This window comes from Amblyomma maculatum, chromosome 1, assembly GCF_055883805.1.
Source record: "Amblyomma maculatum isolate TAMU_Amacu chromosome 1, ASM5588380v1, whole genome shotgun sequence".
NCBI lineage: Eukaryota > Metazoa > Arthropoda > Arachnida > Ixodida > Ixodidae > Amblyomma > Amblyomma maculatum.
In genome coordinates this window covers 263,180,350-263,204,738 of record NC_139344.1, presented here as the reverse complement: position 1 = coordinate 263,204,738, position 24,389 = coordinate 263,180,350, and the positions used below count along the sequence as shown (strand labels likewise).

Sequence of the window (24,389 nt, the reverse complement as noted above, 5' to 3'; positions counted from 1 at the left end):
GCTAATCCCGAGGTTGTAATTGACGCTCTCTTGTCCTCTCCTTCTGGGAGATATCCTTTTGTCGCACCGAAAATGACAGGTTCTCGACTTCGCCCGCTAAAAGGATAATAGCAGAGCCTCGCAGTTTCCAAAATTAGAGCATCATTTCGCTGCTGCATTGGACACAGAGTTTTGTTAGTGCCCCGTGAGAACAAGGCGACGAGCGATAAATGGAAAAGGGCGAACTCTTAAAAACTTGAAACGAAACGTTCAAACTTCAAAAGAGCGCAATTTTTCAGAAATTATGCCATTTTAAAGGTGGTCTTTTAGGAGTTTTGAGGGGCCTTGAACGCGACGTAACCAATCATAATGACAGGCTGAGGCCACCTTACAACCTGCTTGTGACCTTATGATGGAACGGCAGTTTGTCTCTGAAAGGTTTCAGTTGCGCACGTGCCAACGCGACTTCCCAACCGTGCGAGTAAAAAAGAAAAATGGGAAGAAATAGCACTAAGTAGGGAGCAAAACTCATATTTCAAAACGTATTTGAATCAACTTCATGTGGTTCCCCGCCTGTCCTGGCTGTTCCATCAATGGGAGATACATTACAGAAACGAGATACATCGGTGTTGAGTCGAAGAAGTGGACCAAATTTCGAGCCACCTAATATGACAGGAGTCTCAGCGTCATGTGCACGTTTGAGGAAGAGTGGAGAAAAGCATGAAGCAAGGTAATATTTTAGGGGCTCTTGTTTATTATTAGATCACGTGACCTGTAATCGTGGACCATGTGGTGGCGCCACTTCGTGCCGACGATGGCCACGTGACTTCGATAATGAGCGGGGTTTAGGAGGGGCGGCTGACATAGCTTACGCTTCGAAACTGAAAGATATGTTAGAAAATGAGGCAAGCCAAAATAGATAGATGGGTTTATTGATAGTAAAGGCAGATAGTTTGGTCGGAATGATTCAAATCTGGCCTGCTACTCTGCACTGAGGCAGGGAGGGTTGAGAAGAAAGAGGATCATGATGGGTGACGACGTGGGAGAAGGCATATGAAAATATATACAGATATGGGAACTTGCGTTATAAGCGCGAGTCAAGTCCGGTGTCGCACAAAAAACGGCAAAGAGCTCGCACTGCCTGGGCACCCTTCCCCTTGTCGTACCAAGCGCCCAGCAGCAACTCCTCTGACAGAGGCCTCTTGTCCAAACGCCTAAATGAAGCAGCTAGCACATTTCCTTTACGCGCATACGCTGGGCAAAACAATAATATATGGTCCACAGTCTCTGTGATGCCACAAGTTGAACATTGAACCGGGGTGTCCGCTTGCCCAATTAAATGAAAATACCTGCGCGTGAAAGCCGCGTTAAACGAAGTTTATGTAGCAAGCATGCATGGTGGCATAGAATTTCACGCGGAACATAAAATGTCAGTGTTCAGTCGAGTCTTTTATTCTTCATACAGTTCGTGAGAAGACACGTGGTATCCGCTGTTGAAAAAGGCACAGCTGTTTGGAAGCTAATGCTGAGGGTACTTATTGCTTCAGCATCGGCCTGTTCATTTCCACGAAGCCCGATGTGGGCGGGGATCCATTTAAACTTTATCCTGTGACCTTGCAGTCGGGAAGTTGTAAGGAGCTCCATGATGTTGAGTGTCAGAGACTGATAGGTGGTGATACGTAAGAAATTTTCCAAAATTTGTAGTGTAGTCTGAGTCCGTGAATATACACCATATACACCATTTTGTGCATGGAGCCCGTTTTTTGGGTAGCAAGCAGCTACAATCGCTGGACATCAAGTCGATGTCCAGCGGTTGTCCTGTGTACCTCTTCCGTGTGTTCATCTTCCCTTACGCTTGTGACACCTTAAGGCACTTGCGACTTCATGATGGTGGCGATAGAAGCCGAGGAGAGAGCGTACTCCGTGCTTTCGGTTTATCGTTACTACGCACCTTGTGGCAGAGATGTCTCTGAGATGTCCCTGAGATGTCTCAACTCGCTATGATGCAAATATGTAGCTTGGGAGGACGAAATACGATTCGGATCCTTGTAAAGGTTGAATAGCCTTTGTAGGTCACATGTTAAATCTTGCATTTCACTTAACCTTAATCGAGTAATAATAATATAAACCATTTACATGAGTTTATATAATATGCCTTATGGCAAGCTTGCGTACAAAAAAGAAGATACACCCGATGCAAAAATGCAGACATCCGTAGCTCTCCAATGTGATCTTCCCCGTAATGAACGCAGTCACTAAAACAAAAGCAACTCTTCTTACTCGTAGGGCATCTTTGGATACGGGTTTTAGCCGGACGTTCAACTTCACGTTGCTGGATACACTGCTTGATCGGCTGCGGGAGCTAGGACTCAAGCCTGGTCTGGAACTCATGGGGAATCCCTTTGAGCGCCCTCTGGATTTCGAGGAACGTGCCGATATGGATCTCTGGAAGGAGCTCGTCACGGTACTGGCTCGCCACTACCTTGGTGAGCAAGTAATCTTTACTTATAGCACGTTACGTATAGGGTCTGTGACCTAACGTGAACAAAGGTTTGAAAATACTGGAGTTTCTTTCTCGAAGTTAAAGTTCAAGTGCCATTGTCAGTGGACCCATGGTATCCTGCGGAGGTATTTTTCTTTTTAATTAACCAATAATTATAAAGTGCCTAATTTACTTTTGATTAAACTTTGAATAATTGAAAACAACATGAAAAACTCCACACGGAATGTTTTCAGAACGGCAGATACCGAAATAGCAGCTTTATACTCCAAGTCCAGCCGAATGCGTGGAATATTCTGGGGGTAGAAAACGTATGCGGTGCTTAAGCGCGTATCAAAATTAAAAGCTCTTGATTAGCAAGGGAACAAAAGTGACGCGGAAAATATTCTAACACGCAACCTTCCGATCTGGAGTCAGATGTGCTACAATTGCGCCATCAAGTCCGCCCCCCCCCCCATTTTTTTATTTTTTTGCATGTCTTCGACACAATACACACAACACAACATAATATTTACAATTATCCGCTTGCACGTGGGGATTTCACAATCAACCAATCTCAGCTGGCTTTGTCATATTAAAAGTCCCTCAGGCACTACAAAGGCTTTATCTTCAAGAGCCATTCAGGAACTTGATCCACCCTTTTCTGTGTTTCCACCAACCAGGGCACGTTTTCGTGCGGAAGTAGATTAGGGCGGGCCTTGCTCCTGGTTCACAGTGGTATCTAGCCATTCTCGAACTCCAAATACTGTGAGGCCAATAAAAATTATTGTATCGTAAGACACTCTCTCGTCGTTTTCTGCAGAAAGAAATCGTATTGGGTCCAGTGGAAAGTCTTTCTCAATTGTTCTTTGCAAGACGTACCCCAAAAGTACACTTTCCCAACAATGCACGAATACATTATGAATTATCTCTAACTGCTTGCAAACCAGACAGCCTACACCCCAATAGAGGAACAGACCTTTTTTATTTCCTGAAATACTTTCCAGACAGTTTCCGTGTGTAACTTAAAAAAGAAAGTTTTTGCAGTTGCTGGTACCTGCTGGTACCCGATTAAATACATTGCTGCTCTGGCCTCTAGAGCACATGACCCTGCACATGGGCTCAGGTAAAACAGCATCTCATCAATAAGATTACAGTTTCTTACACTTTACAGTAGATATGTACTTCTATGAAAAACGTGCAGACAGAATTCTAACACTTATAACCGCTTCCCTGAAGTAGGCATAAATTTGCGCTTGCATATGCTCAGTTCCAGCAACCCATCCAGTAACGCATGGCCCAGCCTTAAATGACAGATAGTACGCAGGAATGGGTCACTTTCATCACGAAAAAATAAAACCTGTTAACGAATTGTTGTAAAAAAATGCTGATGAAAATGATAATTCGGCAGCACTCGATAGAACAGAAGGCAAATTAGTTTTGATATTGCACGTTCGGCGCTCAGCTGGAGAAGCGTAATCGATGGCGTCCCTCACACGTAGGGGTGCCACCCAGTCCGCTGCCCCAACTGAGCGCCGAACGTACAAGGTCGGTGCTGTTATGACCACTGAACAGCGGAACGACCCCTAGACAACTACACCTCTAGACTTTCTTTTTCCCGCTCATTCGTCCAAAGCACCCGTCCACCAATCACTTTTCCATTAGTGACGGCCTGCTATATCGCCGCAATTATCTTTTCGACAGATGGAAATAGCTCCTATAGTAATCCCCCATCATCCCCGCACTGACATTAGCGCTACTTTTCATGCTGATCCACAGTGTGCCCACGGCAAAGGGTTGCAAACCTACGCACGCCTGCGTCCGCGCTTTGTGCGGACGCATTTTGTGCGCTTTTTCCCGTCTTGCAAACGGCGAAAAATTCCTCTTCACAAGACCCCTGCTTTGTTGCAGCTGTTGCCCTGTCCTGCCCTTCCGTTTGATCGCGTTGGCTTATATCCCTATGATCCTCATACCACTACCGCTGGTAACCGATGGATTATCTATAGATCACCTCACTCGATACACTAAGGCATCGCCATTACCTTGTGCTTCCGCACGTGACGTCGCTGTCTTTCATCTCAAGAACCTGATTCTTAGCCATGGGACCCCCGCGAACTGCTGAGCGACCGCGGACGTTTTCCTGTCTGACGCTTTTGAGGCCCTCTAAAGGGATGACGTATCATCCACTGCACCGCTACCTCTTACAACCCTCAGACGAATGGTCTGACAGAACCTTCTAACTGTACTCTCAGTGGAATGCATGCTGGTCATGTACCGTCTTTACTAAAAGTAACCAGGCTGCAGGAGTCTGCTTGCCAGCCGTGTAATGGAGCCTTTAAGGCGCCCTTAATGGCAGAGAAGATCTCAAGAGCTAAGTTCGAAGGCTGTTCTTACTAATGAAGTGACAATGTTTGATAAGTGCCTCGAAGGCGCTTTTACAAGGCTGTGAAGGAAACCGTCCAGCCTGGTTACTTTTGTCAAAGATGGTACGTGAATACCGATCGTTCCATTAGGTCTAGGTTCTTCTCTTCTTCACCTTCGCATTTAACACCTACGCGACGCGACGTTAACCATCACAGGCTTCTATTTCTTCCTTACGGGCGCGAGCCACCCGGCACATACACTTCTTCGCTGCTTAATTTAAAAGAGTGCATTGTTGGGCGAGTCGGTCAGACATATATTCAAGGTATACTGCGCAGCATACATGGCAAAATTACTTTTTAAAAGGAATTAAATTACATTACTAATTGCTTTGCTCAAAATTGCAGAAAAGTAATCAAATTACATTACTCATTACTGCTCCCAAAATGTAATGAAATTACATTGCAATTACTTCGACTGAGTAATTCAATTACTTTTAAATTACTTTCTAGGTTTCATCCACGCAAAAACTAAGTAAAGCTACTAAACAAAACAATAACTTGTTCTCCAGACACGAAACACGTACACATTCTTTCGTTTTCCCGCCAAATACCGTCCCAGAGAACTATTCCTTCCGTCTTTCCTACAGCACCTTACGTTGAAAAAATAAGACAACCGCGAAATGAAAAACAACAACAAAAGCAGAAGCATTGGTCGAACGGTTGTGAAATGAGCGGCGAACCCAGCGTCTTGCTGGCCCGGAGCTGCCTCCGCCATTTGAAGGTCCCGAAGAAGCTAGGCTATATATTACTTCCGTAGTCCCCAGAATCGTCCTCGGCACCTTGCGCTCAGTAATGCTCACGCCACGGCGGCTCACTGCATGGACCCTTCTGCCTGTCTACCCCGCCCCAACGCTCCCTCACCCCGTAGTGACGAGAATAACCAGGCACCACTGTGCCCTAGCCGACGCAACACGCGGCGATTCCAACTAGTTTTCAACTCCGGCCTTCTTGCACCACCTGTCCCTTCGGCATTCCCTTGACGCCTTGTTTCCTGCTGCTTGGAGAAAGGTTGCCATGGGATAACTGCACAGTGAACTGCTACACAGGAGGTCTCAGGCGCACTGTTTTGCTCAATTTTGCCTCGTTTTGCCGATCCGTTACGCTGGCTTCGGCTTGTGGCGCGTCGTTCCTGCTTTCGCAGCACTCTACTTTGTTGTCTATTGAAGGAGTAGTGGTACATTTAAGCAAAAGTAATTTCGAAAGGAATTAATTACTTTTGCTGCGAAATTACTGCCAAAAAGTAATTCATTACATCACTAAATTACCAAACCGAAAAAGTAATTCATTACATTACAAATTACTGACAAAAGTAATTGAATTACAGTAATTTCATCACTGTAATTCAATTACTGCCATGTATGCTGCACAGACACAAAACAAGGACGAGAAAGGTACACAACAAGCGCAGGAAGGAAACACATCTTATATGCCTTCAAGCGTCATATCTAATCCCATGCGCAGTTCAGATATCTGCCTTCTTTTTCCGTACCTCGCGAATGCGAGCGCCCGTCTCGGCTGCGGGAGGTGGTTAGTTCGAAACCCACCGCCCACCGGTAAAAATGGGTACAAGCGTCCCCCGGCTGGGCGCTCGGCTTTTCCAGGGGTGTGCGTTTGGGAGAAGCTCGTCTCTTTCGCCGCGCCGACCCTAATATGACCGAAGGTGAGAGAGTCAAATTTTTAATGCGAGGCGTCAAAGAATCGCTTTAACCCCGCTGCGCGCCTCTCCTCCGCAGTAGGCCCAAACCCAGTTTCGAACCTCGCAGCCTGCAAAGGTAGTTTGTCTTGCAAAGGTACTTCCTTTGAGCCTCACCTGAAGTGCTCTCTTTGAGCCTCAGCTGCAGCAGTCCTAAAAAACAAACAAACAAACAAAAAATAAACAAAAAAACAAGCGCAGGTACACACTGCGCTTGTTGTGTACCTTTTCGTCCTTGCTTTGTGTGTGCGCAGTATGCCTTAAGATATTCTTCGCTACTGCTTGGCGTTTCTGAATCGGCGCCATTCTCAGATGCGGCCAGGTACGCAAAAGAATGTCATCACCTCGCCCGCTCGCTTATACAACGGAAAAGCAGTTGCAACAAAAATGCCACCGTGACTTCAGCGAGGCTTCGTCATATCTCCTCAACTCCCTAGTGTGGCTCTGGGTGCCTTCCACAACCTCTAGCCATTCAAAGGAGCTACCTGCTCGGTATAATGGTCCCTGCCGGGTCCTTCAGCAAATGTCCGTCTTCAATTGCATAGTTGAGCCCGTTACGCCCTCTGCGAACTTGCCTCGCCGTGGCCGCGAAACTGTCCATGTCAACCGACTGAAGTCCTACTACGACCCCTCTGGCCCTATAATTTCGGCCTACAAAGTCGCTGTTAAGAAACGCTGCGGCCAACTGAAAACTTTATATCAACAAGTACCCAGTCCCCACCGGCATCACAATATGTCCAAAAAGATACACTTCGTAATAGTCACACAAATGCTCTCATTAAACCTTCCCGATGAGCCGATATCCGTCTGCGCTCCTGCCTATATATGCGCCAATCTAGAACACTGCCTTTTCACCTGTCCTATGATACAGTATACTTCCTACAACCATTTCCCTTCACACCCACTTCCGGATTGCCTGGCGGTCGTCGGCACAGCTGGGAGACCCGTGTAGGGACGTTGCAGATACTATGTGGCCTTGTCGGGCTTCCTGACGTCATTGGAGGCTGTGCAACAACTCCGGTGGCCGCGTATAGTCCTGAAGTATAGCTAGCAGTCGTCCTTGGCTTGCCCTCCCATGTCTCCACCGCCATTATCTCTCCATTGCAGGTTTAGCTGCTGATGTTCCAGCTCTATAGTAAACGAAAGAGTGGTAGTGTCCGCTCCTGCCATGTCGATTTCGTCTGCCAAGCGAGAAGGGAGCGAAGTTTCTTCTGGGAAGCGACCGTCTTGTGCGGTCTGTTGACCTTCTGTTCCTTTGTGCAAAGTGACCGTCTGCGATGGCTGAAGAAAGGCACTGAGAGAGTTTTGACTCGGGACCAATGTGCCAGCGAGAGCAGACGGAGCAGTCGCAATGGTCGCGGCGAACACAGCTTCCGTGACGGTAGTTGCCGTTCTCACATTCACGGCGTAGGACGGTGAGCGATCGCCATCCGTCTGGGTGTCTGCGTGCTTGTTTGCTTGCTGCTGCTGCTCCGTGATGTCCCCTTCCGAGTGGAAGCCAGTGAAGAGGAATTCCGGTGACGTGTTGCATGATGCCACAGCCGGCGGGCTGTCCTGACCCTGGTCACGTTTAGCTTCGTGATCTTCGGGTGGCATGAAGTCTGTCTGGAGTCCAACGTCCACGCCTTTCCTGCTTCACTTTTGACTGAGTAGGAGCCAGAGGCGGCGCAGGTGTTTGGGCACAGCGGCTTGGTGTCGTCCAGGGTAGCCGTGCCCTATGCTCCAGCTCATACACAGACGTCGCAGTCTCCATGTTCGGGTCCTTGAATACCACTGTGGTGTGGCGCGCCAAGGTCCCAAATGAGGCAGTTGTTAGTTGAGTTTCTTTTCAGTGCATGCAGCCGTCGCGTGACTTCTTCTTCTCGCCTCAGTGCATATGACACATAGCCACGGCCTTCTTTTTCCTCGCCGTTACCGACTTCATCCTCTTCTTTCACTCGATAATATATGGGCGCAGAAAATTAAAATTGGCATTAAGTAAAGGCCATATCTTTAAGTTGTTGGTTGGTTTTGTTGGTTTGTGGGGTTTAACGTCCCAAAGCGACTCAGGCTGTGAGAGATGCCGTAGTGGAGGCCTCCGGAAATTTCGACCACTGGGGTTTTTTAACGTGCACTGACATCGCACAGCACACGGATGCCACTCCGTTTCGCCTCCATTGAAATGCAGCCGCCGAGACCGGGATTCGATCCCGCTTCCTTGGGCACAGTAGTCGAGCGCCGTAACCACTGCGCCACCCCGGCGGGGCACATCTTTAAGTTGTCAGGATTGGAGATAGGCTATACGCTAATAATGTAATTTCAATACCGAGTTAAGGCCGTAACTGTGAGGACGTTGAGTTTCTAATTTATATATAGAAAATAACAAACTGACTGTCTCATCGCCGCACGAGTGGCTATAGTGCTATTCCACAACTGTGTACGTATTTTTTTTTCGTACTAGAACCAAAATACCCTTTTTTTTTTATCGAATGATCAGTAACGCCACCGCTCACGTTTTAGGTGAGTTGCTCTGTTCGGAGCGCACAGACGCAGCATTCGAAAATCACTTCTTGTTCCACGAGGGCCGTCGCCAAGGCCTGCGAACAGAGCGTGTCTACAGAAGTCTGGTCTTTTCCACGCCAGGAATCGAACCGTCACGTCCTTCCGTGTACCAGCCAAGCGTATCTCTACTCCGACTTTCTGCGAACAAGCACTTAATTGTCCCTGTCCATCGTAAGGACACCGGAGGCCTTGAGGGAAGCAAAAAAAAAAAAAAAATGCAAATAATCAGAATAAAATTAAAAAAAAAATGCTAATAATAAGTAAAAACAAATAAGAACAAACATAAATAGTGACGACGCGTACAGTGTCGCAACAACGCTCACGTTTTCGCATCTCTACAGTGCAGGTTCTGCAGTGGTTTTATTTTTTTTTTCTTTTTGCAAATGCAGTTCGATATTGTACTGCCTGCCTTATAAAAATATTTCAATGGGAAAATGGGGACGAACCATCGCCTTTTTGAGGTGCCACCGTATTCTGTAAAGGAAATAGCGGGATGATAGGTTAAGCGTCGAAAGTAGATAGCCACCCACCACCATAGAATTTCTAACCATTTAGTTCACGAAGCTTTCTTTTTTAAAATATGATATCGTGTACAGCTTTGCTGCATCTGCAGTGAATAACTCAGCAATTCGGCAAGCATGGCTCAACAACTACTAGCATTGCAATCTCCACTTCTTTGCCAGCATGAGCTTGTTGAGGTCTTGTAATAGCTGTTTAAAGAAGCATGTCATCTAAGCTCTCTCTGTGCCAACAGTTTACCGACAGAGTCCTCCTTTTTGGAGGCCTTTAGCTGCCTGCCTAAGTAAGGACCACGTAAATTGCGAATGACTATCCGTGAGCGTGAATCGTATGAATCCTCATTTAGTGAATATATATATATATATATATATATATATATATATATATATATATATATATATATATATATACATATATGTAATGACGTCCGGGTCACCACAAATGTAGAGATCGCCAGGCAGGGGCGACCGCGGCCACATTTATTTGAGGAGAAGCTGAAGAGGTGACGACGACGGCAGCGTCCCGCCGAGGCGAAGGTCGCGAGCGTTTCTAAGCTCTTGTGCCGGCGCTGCTTCCTTCTCTTCGGCACGTGCCGGACGCATGCCAAGCGAGTCGCTACATATATATATAGTCGGATAGAGGTCATGAAAAAGGCGGCAAAGGGCTCTCAAAACCATTGAATGGAAAGAAGTAGAAAAAGATAAAGAACGCGGCTATCGCCTACTTACATAAGATTTCGTACAATCTCAAGAAGGTGGACTCACGTGCCAATATGAATGTAGTTTCTTCTGCGTCTGATAAGCTGCCAAAGCTTCATCACTTGGTGAACTGTGGCGACACAAGCAAGTGTGGCTGCGCCAAGAATCATAAGAGATTTGTAGAGTGCACTGACAATGTTGTTTGTGTACAGGCTTCCGCTTTCCCGCGGCAAGCACTACACGGGCCAAACAGGTAGATGTCTCAATGAACGACTACGAGAGCACAATAACAAATTAGAAAACAATGTTTCCGGTCCCCTTGGCATTCACTGCAGGGACTGCACAGAAGAAAGAAAAAAAGAAAGACGACCCCTCTGGCCCTATAATTTCGGCCTACAAAGTCGCTGTTAAGAAACGATGCGGCCAACTGAAAACTTTATATCAACAAGTATCCAGTCTCCACCGGCATCTCAAATATGTCCAAAAAGATACACTTCGTAATAGTCACACAAATGCTCTCATTAAACCTTCCCGATGAGCCCATATCCGTCTGCGCTCCTGCCTATATATGCGCCAATCTTGAACACTGCCTTTTCTCCTGTCCTATTATACAGTATACTTCCTACAACCATTTCCCTTCACCCCCACTTCCGGATTGCCTGGCTGTCGTCGGCACAGCTGGGAGACCCGTGTAGGGACGTTGCAGATACTATGTGGCCTTGTCGGGCTTCCTGACGTCATTGGAGGCTGTGCAACAACTCCGATGGCCGCGTATAGTCCTGAAGTATAGCTAGCAGTCGTCCTTGGCTTGCCCTCCCATGTCTCCACCGCCATTATCTCTCCATTGTAGGTTTAGCTGCTGATGTTCCAGCTCTATAGTAAACGAAAGAGTGGTAGTGTCCGCTCCTGCCATGTCGATTTCGTCTGCCAAGCGAGAAGGAAGCGGAGCTTCTTCTGGGAAGCGATCGTCTTGTGCGGTCTGTTGACCCTCTGTTCCTTTGTGCAAAGTGACCGTCTGCGATGGCTGAAGACAGGCACTGAGACAGTTTGGACTCGGGACCAGTGTGCCAGCGAGAGCAGACGGAGCAGTCGCAATGGTCGCGGCGAACAGAGCTTCCGTGGCGGTAGTTGCCGTTCCCACGTTCACCGCGTATAGGACGGTGAGCGATCGCCATCCGTCTAGATGTCTGCATCCTTATTTGCTTGCTGCTGCTGCTCCGTGAAGTCCCCTTCCAAGTGGAAGCCAGTGAAGAGGAATTCCGGTGACGTGTTGCATGATGCCACAGCCGGCGGGCTGTCCTGACCCTGGTCACGTTTAGCTTCGTGATCTTCGGGTGGCATGAAGTCTGTCTGGAGCCAACGTCCACGCCTTTCCTGCTTTACTTTTGACCGAGTAGGAGCCAGAGGCGGCGCAGGCATTTGGCCACGGCGGCTTGGTGTCGTCCAGGGTAGCCGTGCCCTATGCTCCAGCTCATACACAGACGTCGCAGTCTCCATGTTCGGGTCCTTGAATACCACTGTGGTGTGGCGCGCCAAGGTCTCAAATGAGGCAGTTGTTGTTGAGTTTCTTTTCAGTGCATGCAGCCGTCGCGTGACTTCTTCTTCTCGCCTCAGTGCATATGACACATACCCACAGTCTTCTTTTTCCTCGCCGCTACCGACTTCATCCTCTTCTTTCACTCCATGATATCTGCGCGCAGAAAATTAAAATTGGCATTGAGTAAAGGATATATCTTTAAGTTGTTGGTTGGTTTGGTTGGTTTGTGGGGTTTAACGTCCCAAAGCGACTCAGGCTATGAGAGACGCCGTAGTGGAGGCCTCCGGAAATTCTGACCACCTGGGGTTCTTTAACGTGCACTGACATCGCACAGCACACGGACGCCACTCCGTTTCGCCTCCATCGAAAAGCGGCCGCCGAGGCCGGGGTTCGATCCCGCGTCCTTGGGAACAGTAGTCGAGCGCCGTAACCACTGCGCCACCCCGGCGAGGCACATCTTTAAGTTGTCCGGATTGGAGATAGGCTATACGCTAATAATGTAATTTCAATTCCGAGTTAAGGCCGTAACTGTGAGGACGTTGAGTTTCTAATTTATATATAGAAAATAACAAACTGACTGTCTCATCGCCGCACGAGTGGCTATAGTGCTATTCCACAACTGTGTACGTATTTTTTTGCGTACTAGAACCAAAATACCCTTTTTTTTTTATCGAATGATCAGTAACGCCACCGCTCACGTCTTAGGTGAGTTGCTCTGTTCGGAGCGCATAGACGCGGCATTCGAAAATCACTTCTTGTTCCACGAGGGCCGTCGCCAAGGCCTGTAAACAGAGCGTGTCTACAAAAGTCTGGTCTTTTCCACGCCAGGAATCGAACCACCACCCTTCCGTGTACCAGCCAAGCGTATCTCTACTCCGACTTTCTGCGAACATGCACTTAATTGTCCCTGTCTATCGTAAGGACACCGGAGGCCTTGAGGGAAGCAAATAAAAAAAATTGTGCAAATAATCAGAATAAAAATTAAAAAATGCTAATAATAAGTAAAAACAAATAAAAACAAACATAAATAGTGACGACGCGTACAGTGTCGCAACAACGCTCACGTTTTCGCATCTCTACAGTGCAGGTTCTGTAGTGGTTTTTATTTTTTTTTCTTTTTGCAAATGCAGTTTGATATTGCACTGCCTGCTTTATAAAGACATTTCGATGGGAAAATGGGGACGAACCATCGCCTTTTTGAGGTGCCACCGCATACTGTAAGGGAAATAGCGTGGTGATAGGTTAAGCGTCGAAAGTAGATAGCCACTCACCACCATAGTATTTCTAACTATTTAGTTCACGAAGCTTTCATTTTTCAAATGTGATATCGTGTACAGCTTTGCTACATCTGCAGTGAATAACTCGGCAATTCAGCAAGCATGGCTCAACAACTACTAGCATTGAAATCTCCACTTCTTTGCCAGCACGAGCTAGGTTGAGGTCTTGTAATAGCTGTTTAAAGAAGCATGTCATCTAAGCTCTCTCTGTGCCAACAATTTACCGACAGCGTCCATGTTTTTGGGGGCCTTTAGCTGCCTAAGTAAAGACCACGTAAATTGCGAATGACTATCGGTGAGCGTGAATCGTATGAAACCTCATTTAGTGAATATATATATATGTAATGACGTCCGGGTCACCACAAATGTAGAGATCGCCAGGCAGGGACGACCGCGGCCACATTTATTTGAGGAGAAGCTGAAGAGGTTACGACGGCAGCGTCCGGCCGAGGCGAAGGTCGCGAGCGTTCCTAAGCTCTTGTGCCGGCGTTGCTTCCTTCTCTTCGGCACGTGCCGGATGCATGCCACGCTAGTCGCTACACACACACACACACACACACACACACACACACACACACACACACACACACACACACACACACACACACACACACACACACACACACACACACACACGCACACGCACACGCACACGCGCACGCGCACGCGCACGCGCACGCGCACGCGCACACACACACACACACACGCACACGCACACGCACACGCGCACGCGCACGCGCACGCGCACACACACACACACACACACACACACACACACACACACACACACACACACACACACACACACACACACACACACACACACACATATATATATATATATATATATATATATATATATATATATATATATATATAGTCGGATAGAGGCTAAAGCGTGACCCGCATGGAGCGTTTTTCCGGGCGATTCGCCGGCGTCGACGGCAGCGGAGCGTTTTTTTGCCGCCGGAAAGGACGATTTTGCCAAATCGTCGGGATCTGGCTGAACAGATAAAAACGCTGACGACGCGCCGACGCCGGAAGTCGGCAGCGGCAGAGGACCAATGAGAGCCGGAGCAGCCGTCACGTGATTCCGGTTGGAGCCACGCCCACGCCGGTTGAGAGAGAAGCTCGCGAGAGCGGAAAGAACGACGGGGGTTTGGCGCTCCGACGGCGCCGAGGGTTTGTGGTTTCTCGGCCGAAACGGCCGAGCAGCAATGTAGTCTTTCGGAGTCGCTCCGCGCACGAGGCTACAACAGCAGGGTCCGGGCATCGGGCACCGTGCATTTCCTTTTTTTTTTTAGGTTTTTAGGTTAGAGTTCAGTGAAGCTGGGCCGTCCGCTGGGGCCACGAGTGTTTACGCTGAGCTCGGAGGTTGTTTATGAGCTGCTAGCCTTGCCAGCGGACCTCCGATACCTCCCTTGTGCTATGGCTTCTGCATTTAGATCCGTAGCTGTAGGAAGTGATGCCAGTGCATGTTTTCTTTACACACCTGAACCAGAAGAAAGAGAGGAAACCACAACTTGAAGCTCGCGGCGACAAGGAAGACAAGATGTGCGCGACCTCGACGCACGGCCGGATGGGGGCGCGTGCGTCGCGCAACTGGGCGGCAAAAAAAAAAAACGCCGCTCGGAGTGAAATCAGTCGACGCCGGCGCGGGCGTCGGGCGTGCGACGCGTTTTCGCGTGCAAAAAACGCTCCATGCGGGCCACGCTTAAGAAAAAAGCGGCAAAGGGCTCTCAAAGCCATTGAATGGAAAGAAGTAGAAAAAGATAAAGAACGCGGTTATCGCCTACTCACATAAGATTTCGTACAATCTCAAGAAGGTGGCCTACGTGCCAATATGAATGTAGTTTATTCTGCGTCTGATAAACTGCCAAAGCTTCATCACTTGGTGAACTGTGGCGACACAAGCAAGGGTGGCTGCGCCAAGAAGCATAAGAGATTTGTAGAGTGCACTGACAATGTTGTTTGTGTACAGGCTTCCGCTTTCCCGCGGCAAGCACTACACGGGCCAAACAGGTAGATGTCTCAATGAACGATTATGAGAGCAGAAGAACAAAGTAGAAAACAATGTTTCCGGTCCCCTTGGCATTCACTGCAGGGACTGCACAGAAGAAAGAAAGAAGAGAAAGAAAGAACCACGTTTCCCCATTTTCAACCAGTGTGAAGTCTTGACCGATAGCCGCGTTAAGATTACCAGAGAAATCACAGAAGCCTATTAAATTAAAAAAAAAGACAACGCTTAAGCACTGCATCAATTTCTTTGCGTGAAGAAATGCGTTTTCTGAGCCATCGATAAAGAAATGCTCACAGGCTTGCCATGAACAACTGTTGCCACGTGCAGAATTCCGGTCATGCCTTTCATGTCTTTTTCTAAGTGCGTATGTTTTCTTTCCTTATTTTAACTGTCGGGCACTGTATTTAAACAGAGGTAGAGCCACAATAAACGTCAGTTATAAGCTCAGGGCGGTGCTTGTGTCTCTTCTCGTCCTCGTCGTATGCGCTGCTTCGATAATGTCTTTACAGCGTGTTTAGTTAGGCCAAGTTCAAAATTATTCCGCAATTTTAGTCACTCAAATAGCTGAAACATAGCTTTTATCTACTCAGTTCTCGGATTTCAGTTCCGTTCGATTCCTATTTGAGAACAGAAACTAACCACACACACAAAAAGGAAAACTAATTTTTATGCGTCAGCGAGAAACCAAATCAGCCAGGAAAGACTCTTTCAATTTAAAAACTGTTAACTGCTTTACTTTATGGGAGCCGAAGGTGTCAAATCACCCCGAACAGCCTAAATTTAGCGTTTTCGAGGTTAAATTGAGCGCTTAAGTTTATCGCCTGACGATAACGTTTCGCTGAGCCGTTCTTTCATAAATCCTCCATTGTGGTTAGACTGGCGTTCATCTGATTAGATCGGAACAATTCGCTTATTTCAGACGCGTAGCTTACAACTATTTTCGGAAGTCTTATAGTTGAAACACGGCAAGATTTTTGTTCATATTAGTACTCATTTTTATTTTTCTCCTTCCCAGAATTTTAATCATTTAGCATAAGCTGTACAGTTTGTCTTAGCACACATTACTTTTAATGTATACATTGATAGCTTTTTAAAGAGCAAGGCATGCCATGCCTGCGGAGCCAAACACAATTGTAACTCGCACGGTTGAAATAAAATAAGCGCTGAAAATACTTATTGCTGAAAGTGACATTACATCTAATTACAGCAGGGGTTCGCTACATGACATGCACATTTTCGCAATGTTTACCGCCAACTTCATATACGCAGACGTCATCGTTAGCGAAAAGCGCGAGCTGCGGCTTCTTTTTAGAGACATGCTCCGTTTCCCATCGATTTACGCAGAGAGATACGGGGACGATTACGTGACGCAGTGGAACTTCGAGTCCTGGAATGAGCCGGACCACGCAGGCTTCGGAAGCAACTTTACGGAACAAGGTAACTTTATGCTTACGTCTACAGGCACAAACTGCGTGTTCAAGGCGGTAGAATGTAGCTGCGACGTTCTGCGGCGGGGAACTCTGTATGACATGCAGGATGTGTCGCTTGCGGAAATACTTAGGAATTATATAAGACAATTATTGTTCAACACTGCGCTAGTCGCTGAGCCATTTCGCGGAGCCCCCAAAGAGCCAAGCTGCGCATGTGCGAGGAGCGAGTGAAGTCACACGGAGCACAGCTGAAGAGCCGCGTCGGAGTCGCCGCCGACTCCTCCGCTGTGCGGGTGACTGAGAGGTGCCGCCGCCGCCGCGCCAGCTGCGCATGCGCCATGAGGGAGTGACGTCACACGGTGCACAGCTGGCGCGCCGGGGCCACCGCTGACTCCTCCACGGCGCGGTGACTCGGAGGTGCCGCCGCCGCCGCGTTCGCCGCGCCGCGCATGCGCAGTGACGTCATTGCTCTTCCAATACGCCGGAGCCACTGCGCATGCGCAGGGTGTATATATGTGGCACCGCGCCGGTACCGGCGCAGTCAGCCTTGAAGAAGTTGAACCGAGCTGAGGCTGATCGCCTTAGGCGAGCAAATCTTCGTAAGTCGTTGCTTTCGCAATTCTACTCGGGATGGCTATTGGTCAAACCACAGGCAATTTTTTAACTGTATATATAACTGTAAACTTTGGCCAAATCTTTTATTTAACATGATAATAATATGCACTATCGCTCGCAAAAGCTCGTGTCCGAAAAAAAAAAAAGATTACGGCGTAGACGCGGGATCGAGCCTAGTGAAACCTGCCAGGTATGACGAGAAGCATATGTTCTTCCTGCTCTTATAAATGACCGAGTCGCGAGCCTGAGCTAACATTCTTTTTTTCGGCAATATGCATCCTGTAAACTAAGAACATATCTACGACGTTCTGTGCCGTAGAATTCTATACATGGCAGATGTAGTGTTTCTTTCCTTTATCTCCATACATTAGTTGAAATGTGACACATCATGAAACATTAAGGCAGTAAAATGTATTCTAGCAGCAGTATTTTCGTCCGCTCGCTTGGGAGCAGCATGCGAGCGAAACAATTTGGTCATTCCTGGACAGGGTGTCAGTACAGCAGTGTGTAAGTTCATAGGGCACCTCTCTGTGTAGCGCTCCTTCTGCGTGAGGTCTGCTTTGATAAATGCCAAGGCCTCGTGCCTTTGCTCTGTGACGGAACGCGCTGCCATTATGTGACCAGTTCAGCTTCCTGGCCAACGCCAAGATTAGTCTAGACACCCCACACGGCGCAAAGCGGGTTGCTTTTTATTAGGTCACTCAATGCTGCGAGCGCAACACGCGCGCAGCGCTATCACCTCTCTGCACAGGTATTTCAAGAGTGTTTATTTTCTTATCTTCTGGAAAACGAAGCTAATTTCGAAGGGATATAGTTGGAGGTCTTTCGGCCAGGCATTTCTCGTGACGGCGCTTAGAACTTTTGTCAACGTTTAACGTGCTCATTATTGAGTTTATTCTTGTTAGCCAAAAATGCATAGCAAAAAAAACGAAAAAGAAAATGATGGTCGCTATAGTGCGCTTGTTGTATGACGCAAATTGCTTGGTTCCATTTTTGTAGAATCTAAAATTCCAGGGACGCTTAGGCACCCCTTGCAGACCCTCATTTGTGTACATGCACTGTGCTACTCGCTTAATCATCATTCTCTTAATTTGTACCTCACTCGATAGCATGCAGTTGTAAGTTATCACATCATGTGAAAGACCACCCGATACCGATATAAAGTTCAGATTTAGGAGCGCCGAACGAACGTGCCTGGCTGGAGATAAAAGGGTCCCGGAGGGTTCAATTCCCATGCCACCCTTTCACCTCTAAGGAGCTACCCGAGTAAGCAGGTTCTGACTACCAGCCACGTGATGTGGTCTCATGACGTCACAAAAGCCACTATCCAATCAGCGCCCGGACATGTCACCTGCCAGTTACCACTGACATGCCCGTGAGGTTTCGCTCGCAGCGCCTGCACTGGATTTTCTGGAGGGACTTTAAAGTTGTGTTGATGAGCAAAAATAAAAAATAGAGATAGAGGGAGAGAACAGTGAGCCTTGACACCGGACACCTGGGGCATCCTGCGTTCATACATGCACAGGACTATAGATGCCCGATCCTTGCAGGCATATGCAACTACTACGACGCTTGCTCTGATGGGCTGCGTGAAGCGAATCCACTACTTCGACTGGGCGGCCCTGCCGAGAACCTGGCTTCCGGCCGCCGACCCTTGTCCTGGGCACTGCTCGACCACTGCGAGCGAGGTGCCCGGCTGGACTTCATCTCCATTCACCAAAAGGTGGGTGTGCGAGCACATTGCGACACGAATCCGCACTTCGCCAACGAGATGAAAAAGGCACCCGAGGCGTTAATTCCTCGTTAGTGAAGACCACTTTAGCAGCAAAATAATAAAACAAACGCACGATTAATTATGTGCTGCAGAAATGCATTCCTACCGATCGGCCACAGGACCACTGTATTCTGTCGCTGCTGCCGTATTCTCTTTGGATGATCTTCCAAACTTTATCTGGCTAGCGTGGAGAAACCGTGCTTTTTACATACGCGGTCAGGTATATATATATGCGCTATGCATGACCACGTATGTAATGCGCGCCGCCTATGGACGCGATGAGCTTTCTTTCTTTTTTTTTTTTTTTTTTTTTTTTTCTTTTAAGCTCGTTAGCTTGGACTTAAAGGTTGCTGAAACACTTGGCGTACAAGTGATAGGTTTCTGCTATTTGGTTCGGAAAAAAGCTCGAGCTGGACTGGCGCTGGCTGCGTGAAGCAATGAGGCGGTTCACATACCAAATTTTTTAATCAGTTTATTCCTAACCCTCTCATGCATGAATTAAGCACAGTACATGGAAATCTTTTTCTCGACCAAAAGTATCTCTCTAACCCATCAAGATCTCGAAAAGAGTTTATTTGGCGTAAACAACAACCTGCTTACTATACTTTCAAATTGTCCCCATGTCAGAACATCATGTCGTAAGCGGGTCGAGGTCATAAAATACAAATACTGTAAAAAATACAGGACACGCATGCCAGAACAGCATAGCAAACAACAATTTAAAGTGAAAGGTTAATGATGGACCTTGCATACTGTGCTTACGAGCTGTGGAAGGACTCGGAGCACTCGGTACAGAGAGGGACATTGCAGAGACTGCAGAATTGATACGGCAGGCAGGACTTAGACATCAGTTGGCTTACATCTGGTTACTCTTGTTTAAGAAATTCTGTCTTATGTCACATATTTTTTTCCAGAAACGGATGGTGGAGCTTTTTTTTTTTTCTATATAGAAGCTGGCGCAGGCTCATTGGATAAGCAGTATCGTCGCATCAAGCTCTGTACCTGTTCGACGCAGTTTTTGAACCCCTTGGCAACGTGAACTCGTAATTCAAGTTGGCTCATGAAGTGTTCCTTGCCTTTTTTGTATCTCTATACTGTCGAGGTGTTCTCAAATTGCCGCATTTAGTAGGTGGAAGAGCATTCTCATGTAACCCCTATAGTTCCTGGCGTTATTTCTGTACCTTGCAATCAAGGAATCCATGATGTCGACACCCCCAATGCGTTTGTTGTAAACTTCCACGGAGTGCGGCCTGGTGACGTCGATTACACTGCTCTCTTTCCTGTTGTCATTTTCAACTTTCAACTGCATACAAACCTGTTTGGAAAACAATATTCTGAAGTTAAAGACTTGGGAATTACGGCAGTGAGGTATCTAATCGGTATGTGCGTCGTGTACATTGACCCTGTGCTCACCAATAAACCCAGCAGACTTCCTTGCATAGTTGTCGTCTTTACTGGCGATCCACAACGTGCTGTACTTTCTCGTAGTAGAAGCACTCAAGGCAGCCCTTAGGCCAGCATTTACTGAAGCGCCGATAGCAGGTAGAGGCTCGCTGTCATCACCCTCCTCTTTTGAGCTCCTTGAAGTGCCAAGATCTCTCTCTCCCAATTATCCGTTTTAGAATCCTCATCGGAGTCAAATTAGAGGTCCAAAAGAGCATCGTTTTCCTCTCTGGGAACTCCTCGCTTTGAAGGCATTTTGGAAGACTACCGTTTTTTTTCCACGTTCAATGGAAGTACGACACTTACACACAATCAAATTCCCGCCAAGACAGCATGCATAGCGCATGAAAAGCGCGGGAAAATGGAGACACTTTGAGGACAGCTCCATAATTCTGCAAGTGAGTATTTATTAGATGGCGCTATAAATGAGGCTACGCTTTTCATGCATAATGTCCCCATTTTTGAGGACACATGTTTGTTTCCATGTATACAAGACATAGCCAAGAAGAAAAAAAAACGACACCAAATCTGGCTGGCATTAAATAAGAGCTGTACTTTGCGCATATATTTTTTATACTCTGACAGAGCCATGCCTCTTGACGAATTAATTTTTTTTTTCTCAGGAACACTCAATGGCCTCAAAGAAGCCTACTCCTCATTAGAACCCGGAAACTCGAAAAACATCGAAGGCTATTGTCATCTGTGAAAGATGTTAGGAACCTCGACATATCCTCATCTGAGGACTTCATGCAGCTAGTGACAATCTCCCAGCAAGTGAACAATTTTTATAGCAGAATAATTATTTGTCCTCATATGAGGCCCATATGCATCACAGAGTTAAAAAGCACCAAACATTAGAGTGTTGAAATAGATAAACAGATAAACCACCTCCAACAATACACAACATTGAAGAAGCCACAGATTAGGTAACTTCAACATTTTTCTGAAAATTTTCCCCCCTCGCGCAATAAGCCCTACTTACGAGAACAAAGTTGCCCTCGATGAAAGCGTCTCCGGCTGCTTAAATCTGAGTGTGCCATCTGAAGTGCAAGAGTAGAGGAGCGTTTCTAGGCGTCCAATATCCAAATACGGGTCTCGAATTTTCCAAGAAGATTTTGAATGACGCGTCCTTTGTTTGAAGCAAGGAATATGCTGTCACGGTATATCTGCCCCTTTTCACAGCAACATATTTCAGTATTCCTTAAACTCATAAATGATGTCGCATTACATAAGTGCCATGAAATGTGATACATGAGACGCCCTATATATTGTTCTTCAAATGAATACAAATGTGTCCTGTCTGGCCAGAAGGTTTTTCTATACCCCAAGATGAGCGGGAACTTGGAATGAAGGATGAAAAGAAGGTAGCGAAAAGTAGTCGTGCAGACAGGAGCGTACACTAACCCGTGCTAATCAGCCCTTAAATGCGGCTGATCTCCATAAGCTCCTTATATACTTGCGCGCAGAGTTCACAACGTCCCTTGCATAAGAGCTCACTAGACCATGGGGATGATAGAAACATGTCGGTGCCGATCGCAGGGGAACGCCAACACTGCGGGCATTGTTGAAGGAGAACTGGACGCTCTTTCCAGGATCCGAGACCGATGCCCCAGCTTGAGTACGAAGCCCTGCATCAACAAGTAAGAAGAAAGGCTTTGCCCACGCGTTGACTGGTAACCGTGGTAGTATAGAAAAGGTTTAAGGTAGAAAAAAGGTCAGGCGGCGTAGGACTCACGCGTCAGTCCACAAGGCAGTAAACGTGCATTTTCACCTCGGTTATCGAACTGGGTAACAGAGTTGCTTAATGCACAGCTTAAGTTTAGTATCAGACTTGCGCGCGAATGCAGAAGTAACTTTTCTAATTTTCGAAGTGAAGGCTACTTCTTCCAGCTCTCCAGTGATCGGCGGCTATAGGTCGGTAAATGTTTCAAAGAAGCGAAAAAAAAAAAAAAAAAAAGTACTGGAGGAAGCATTTTTGAGCGCAGAAGGAATGCAGCTAAAATTGTCTTTTTTTTTTTTTTTTTTTTTTAAGTTTCACGACAGGCTTGCCAGTTCAAATGCAAGAAGCCGTTTTGCACAAAGGATATCCGTACTAAAATCACTATTTTTTTTTCTTTCGTTAAGTTTTTGTTCTTTTTTTTTTTAATTTTAGAGGATCAAGCGACGACACTACAAGGTTTTGAAGAGTGCGTACTTACATTTCTATAGGCGTCAAGGTGAAGAATTTGCGATGGAAATATAGGAAGAGAGAAAAAACGATGCTGATGACGCTGTGTTGCACGGTGCTCTGAAGAAAGGGCACGCGACAGGACTATCCTTACGTAAATGACCTGAAAGTGTCTTATTTATGAGGGCTCGCAACTGTTCTCCGAGCACCCCTAAAGGAAAGTCAGCCAAGGAATAGCCTGTTGATGCTGCATTGATCATGTGCCCCGTTTTGTTAGCGATCCTTCAAAAGCTGCTATATAATTCCGTGTTTTAACTGTGTGCAGTCAACGAGTTTTCTCTAAGGAAGGGCTGCCGCCGCTCCTTTTCCCGACGAAGTCATGCACATTTCTTCTTAAGCCATTTATGCCTCCGCGTTTGTTGCTGTGGATTTAATTCTGTTTATTTCACGTCAGGCCCTTTTTAGTCCATTTAGTGACTCTAGGTTTATGGCTAAGGAAGTCATCCTAACGATTCTTTCACGAATTACCAGCGAAGCGGATCCCATCAAAAACTGGGCGGAGCCTTACCCCTGGCGCGCTGACGCTACGTACGCGGCGATGCTGGCTCAGGTGATTTTCTTCATTCTTGACCATATGCTTGAATTTAGGTGTGCCTAATGCCTAAAGCAGAAATTAAAATTGAGCCCCGAAGACGAGTTTCAGCATGATTTTAAGTGTTTTTTGTCGTAGTGGCCTACATCTTGCATTCATATAGGCCTAAGCATGAAGAGGATACCCCTCGCGAAATTTTTGCGTCCTCTGTCACTGAGGTTAGTGGCATTTTCAGAATTTCTGATTACTCTGTGTTCATTTCACAATGTTTGTTCCCACACTGCGAATGAATGGCGATATTTTTTTTTAAGGAGGCTTTGTTGCTGAACAGCACTGTCTTACAGAAAAGCACGCTTCTGGAGGTTGATCAAAGAGTTGTTTTGTTTTTTTTTTTTTTTTTTTTTTTTTTTTTTTTTTTTTTTTAGCGGGCGTGATAATTAAAATAAAGAAGTTGAATGTTCAGCATGACTACGCGAAATCAATATTGGTATTGCTACATTAGTAACCATGTTCGTTTTGGTGTCGTGAAAATTTGAATATATTTGGGCATATTGCGAACATGTGTTTTTTTACAAGTTCTAGAACGTTTCCTATCCACGTTTGAATAGCAAGTGGGCCATAATTGCAGTAGTTTTCTTGAATAATTTAAGCATTTTTGGTGCAGATACCTTTGTGCACCTGCGTGCGCTGGCTTGAAGTTAATTCATTTCGTGGTTGGGGGGGGGGGGGGGGGGGGTAGAACGCGAGTAAGGAATAAATGGCGCATTCGTTATATCATAACAGTGGTGTCCTCAGTCATTGACATTTTTTGTTTTGGGATGACCTTGCATGAGTGAATGCGCTAACCAGGCGAGTCCACAGCTACCACCATTTGGTGTCCGTCTTAAGAAACAAAGAATGTGAAGTGAGAACCACGCTTCCGCAAACTTTTGCAGTTCGCGATATGCTTATCAGGTTGACAACCAAGGACAGGTACCACAGGAATGGCCAACGTCAAAGTATGATCGAAAGCCGAGTGCATAGAAGCAGGTATTTTTCTACGAGTTCTATGATGAAAAGGATACATGGGCTTTCCAGGTTTCCTCATTGTTCATTTTTGGCTAGTGAATCATCTTGTTTAGCTTTGAATTACACAAACACATATATGGTGGTAACTTAGGATTGAAGACAATGGAAGATAAGCCAATGAAGACAATCGACAA

At 46.6% G+C, this 24,389-nt stretch overlaps 1 protein-coding gene across 1 annotated transcript in view; it reads left to right on the top strand.

Moving 5' to 3' along the window:
• Nucleotides 1–24,389, top strand: part of Idua (alpha-L-iduronidase) — an 87,902-nt gene that overhangs the window by 13,466 nt on the left and 50,047 nt on the right. The window contains exons 3-7 of the mRNA XM_084587027.1: nt 2,266–2,465; nt 16,511–16,603; nt 18,762–18,934; nt 21,968–22,068; nt 23,127–23,205. Of these exons, the coding sequence (XP_084443153.1) occupies nt 2,266–2,465; nt 16,511–16,603; nt 18,762–18,934; nt 21,968–22,068; nt 23,127–23,205 (646 nt within the window). The remainder of the gene's footprint in view (nt 1–2,265; nt 2,466–16,510; nt 16,604–18,761; nt 18,935–21,967; nt 22,069–23,126; nt 23,206–24,389) is intronic.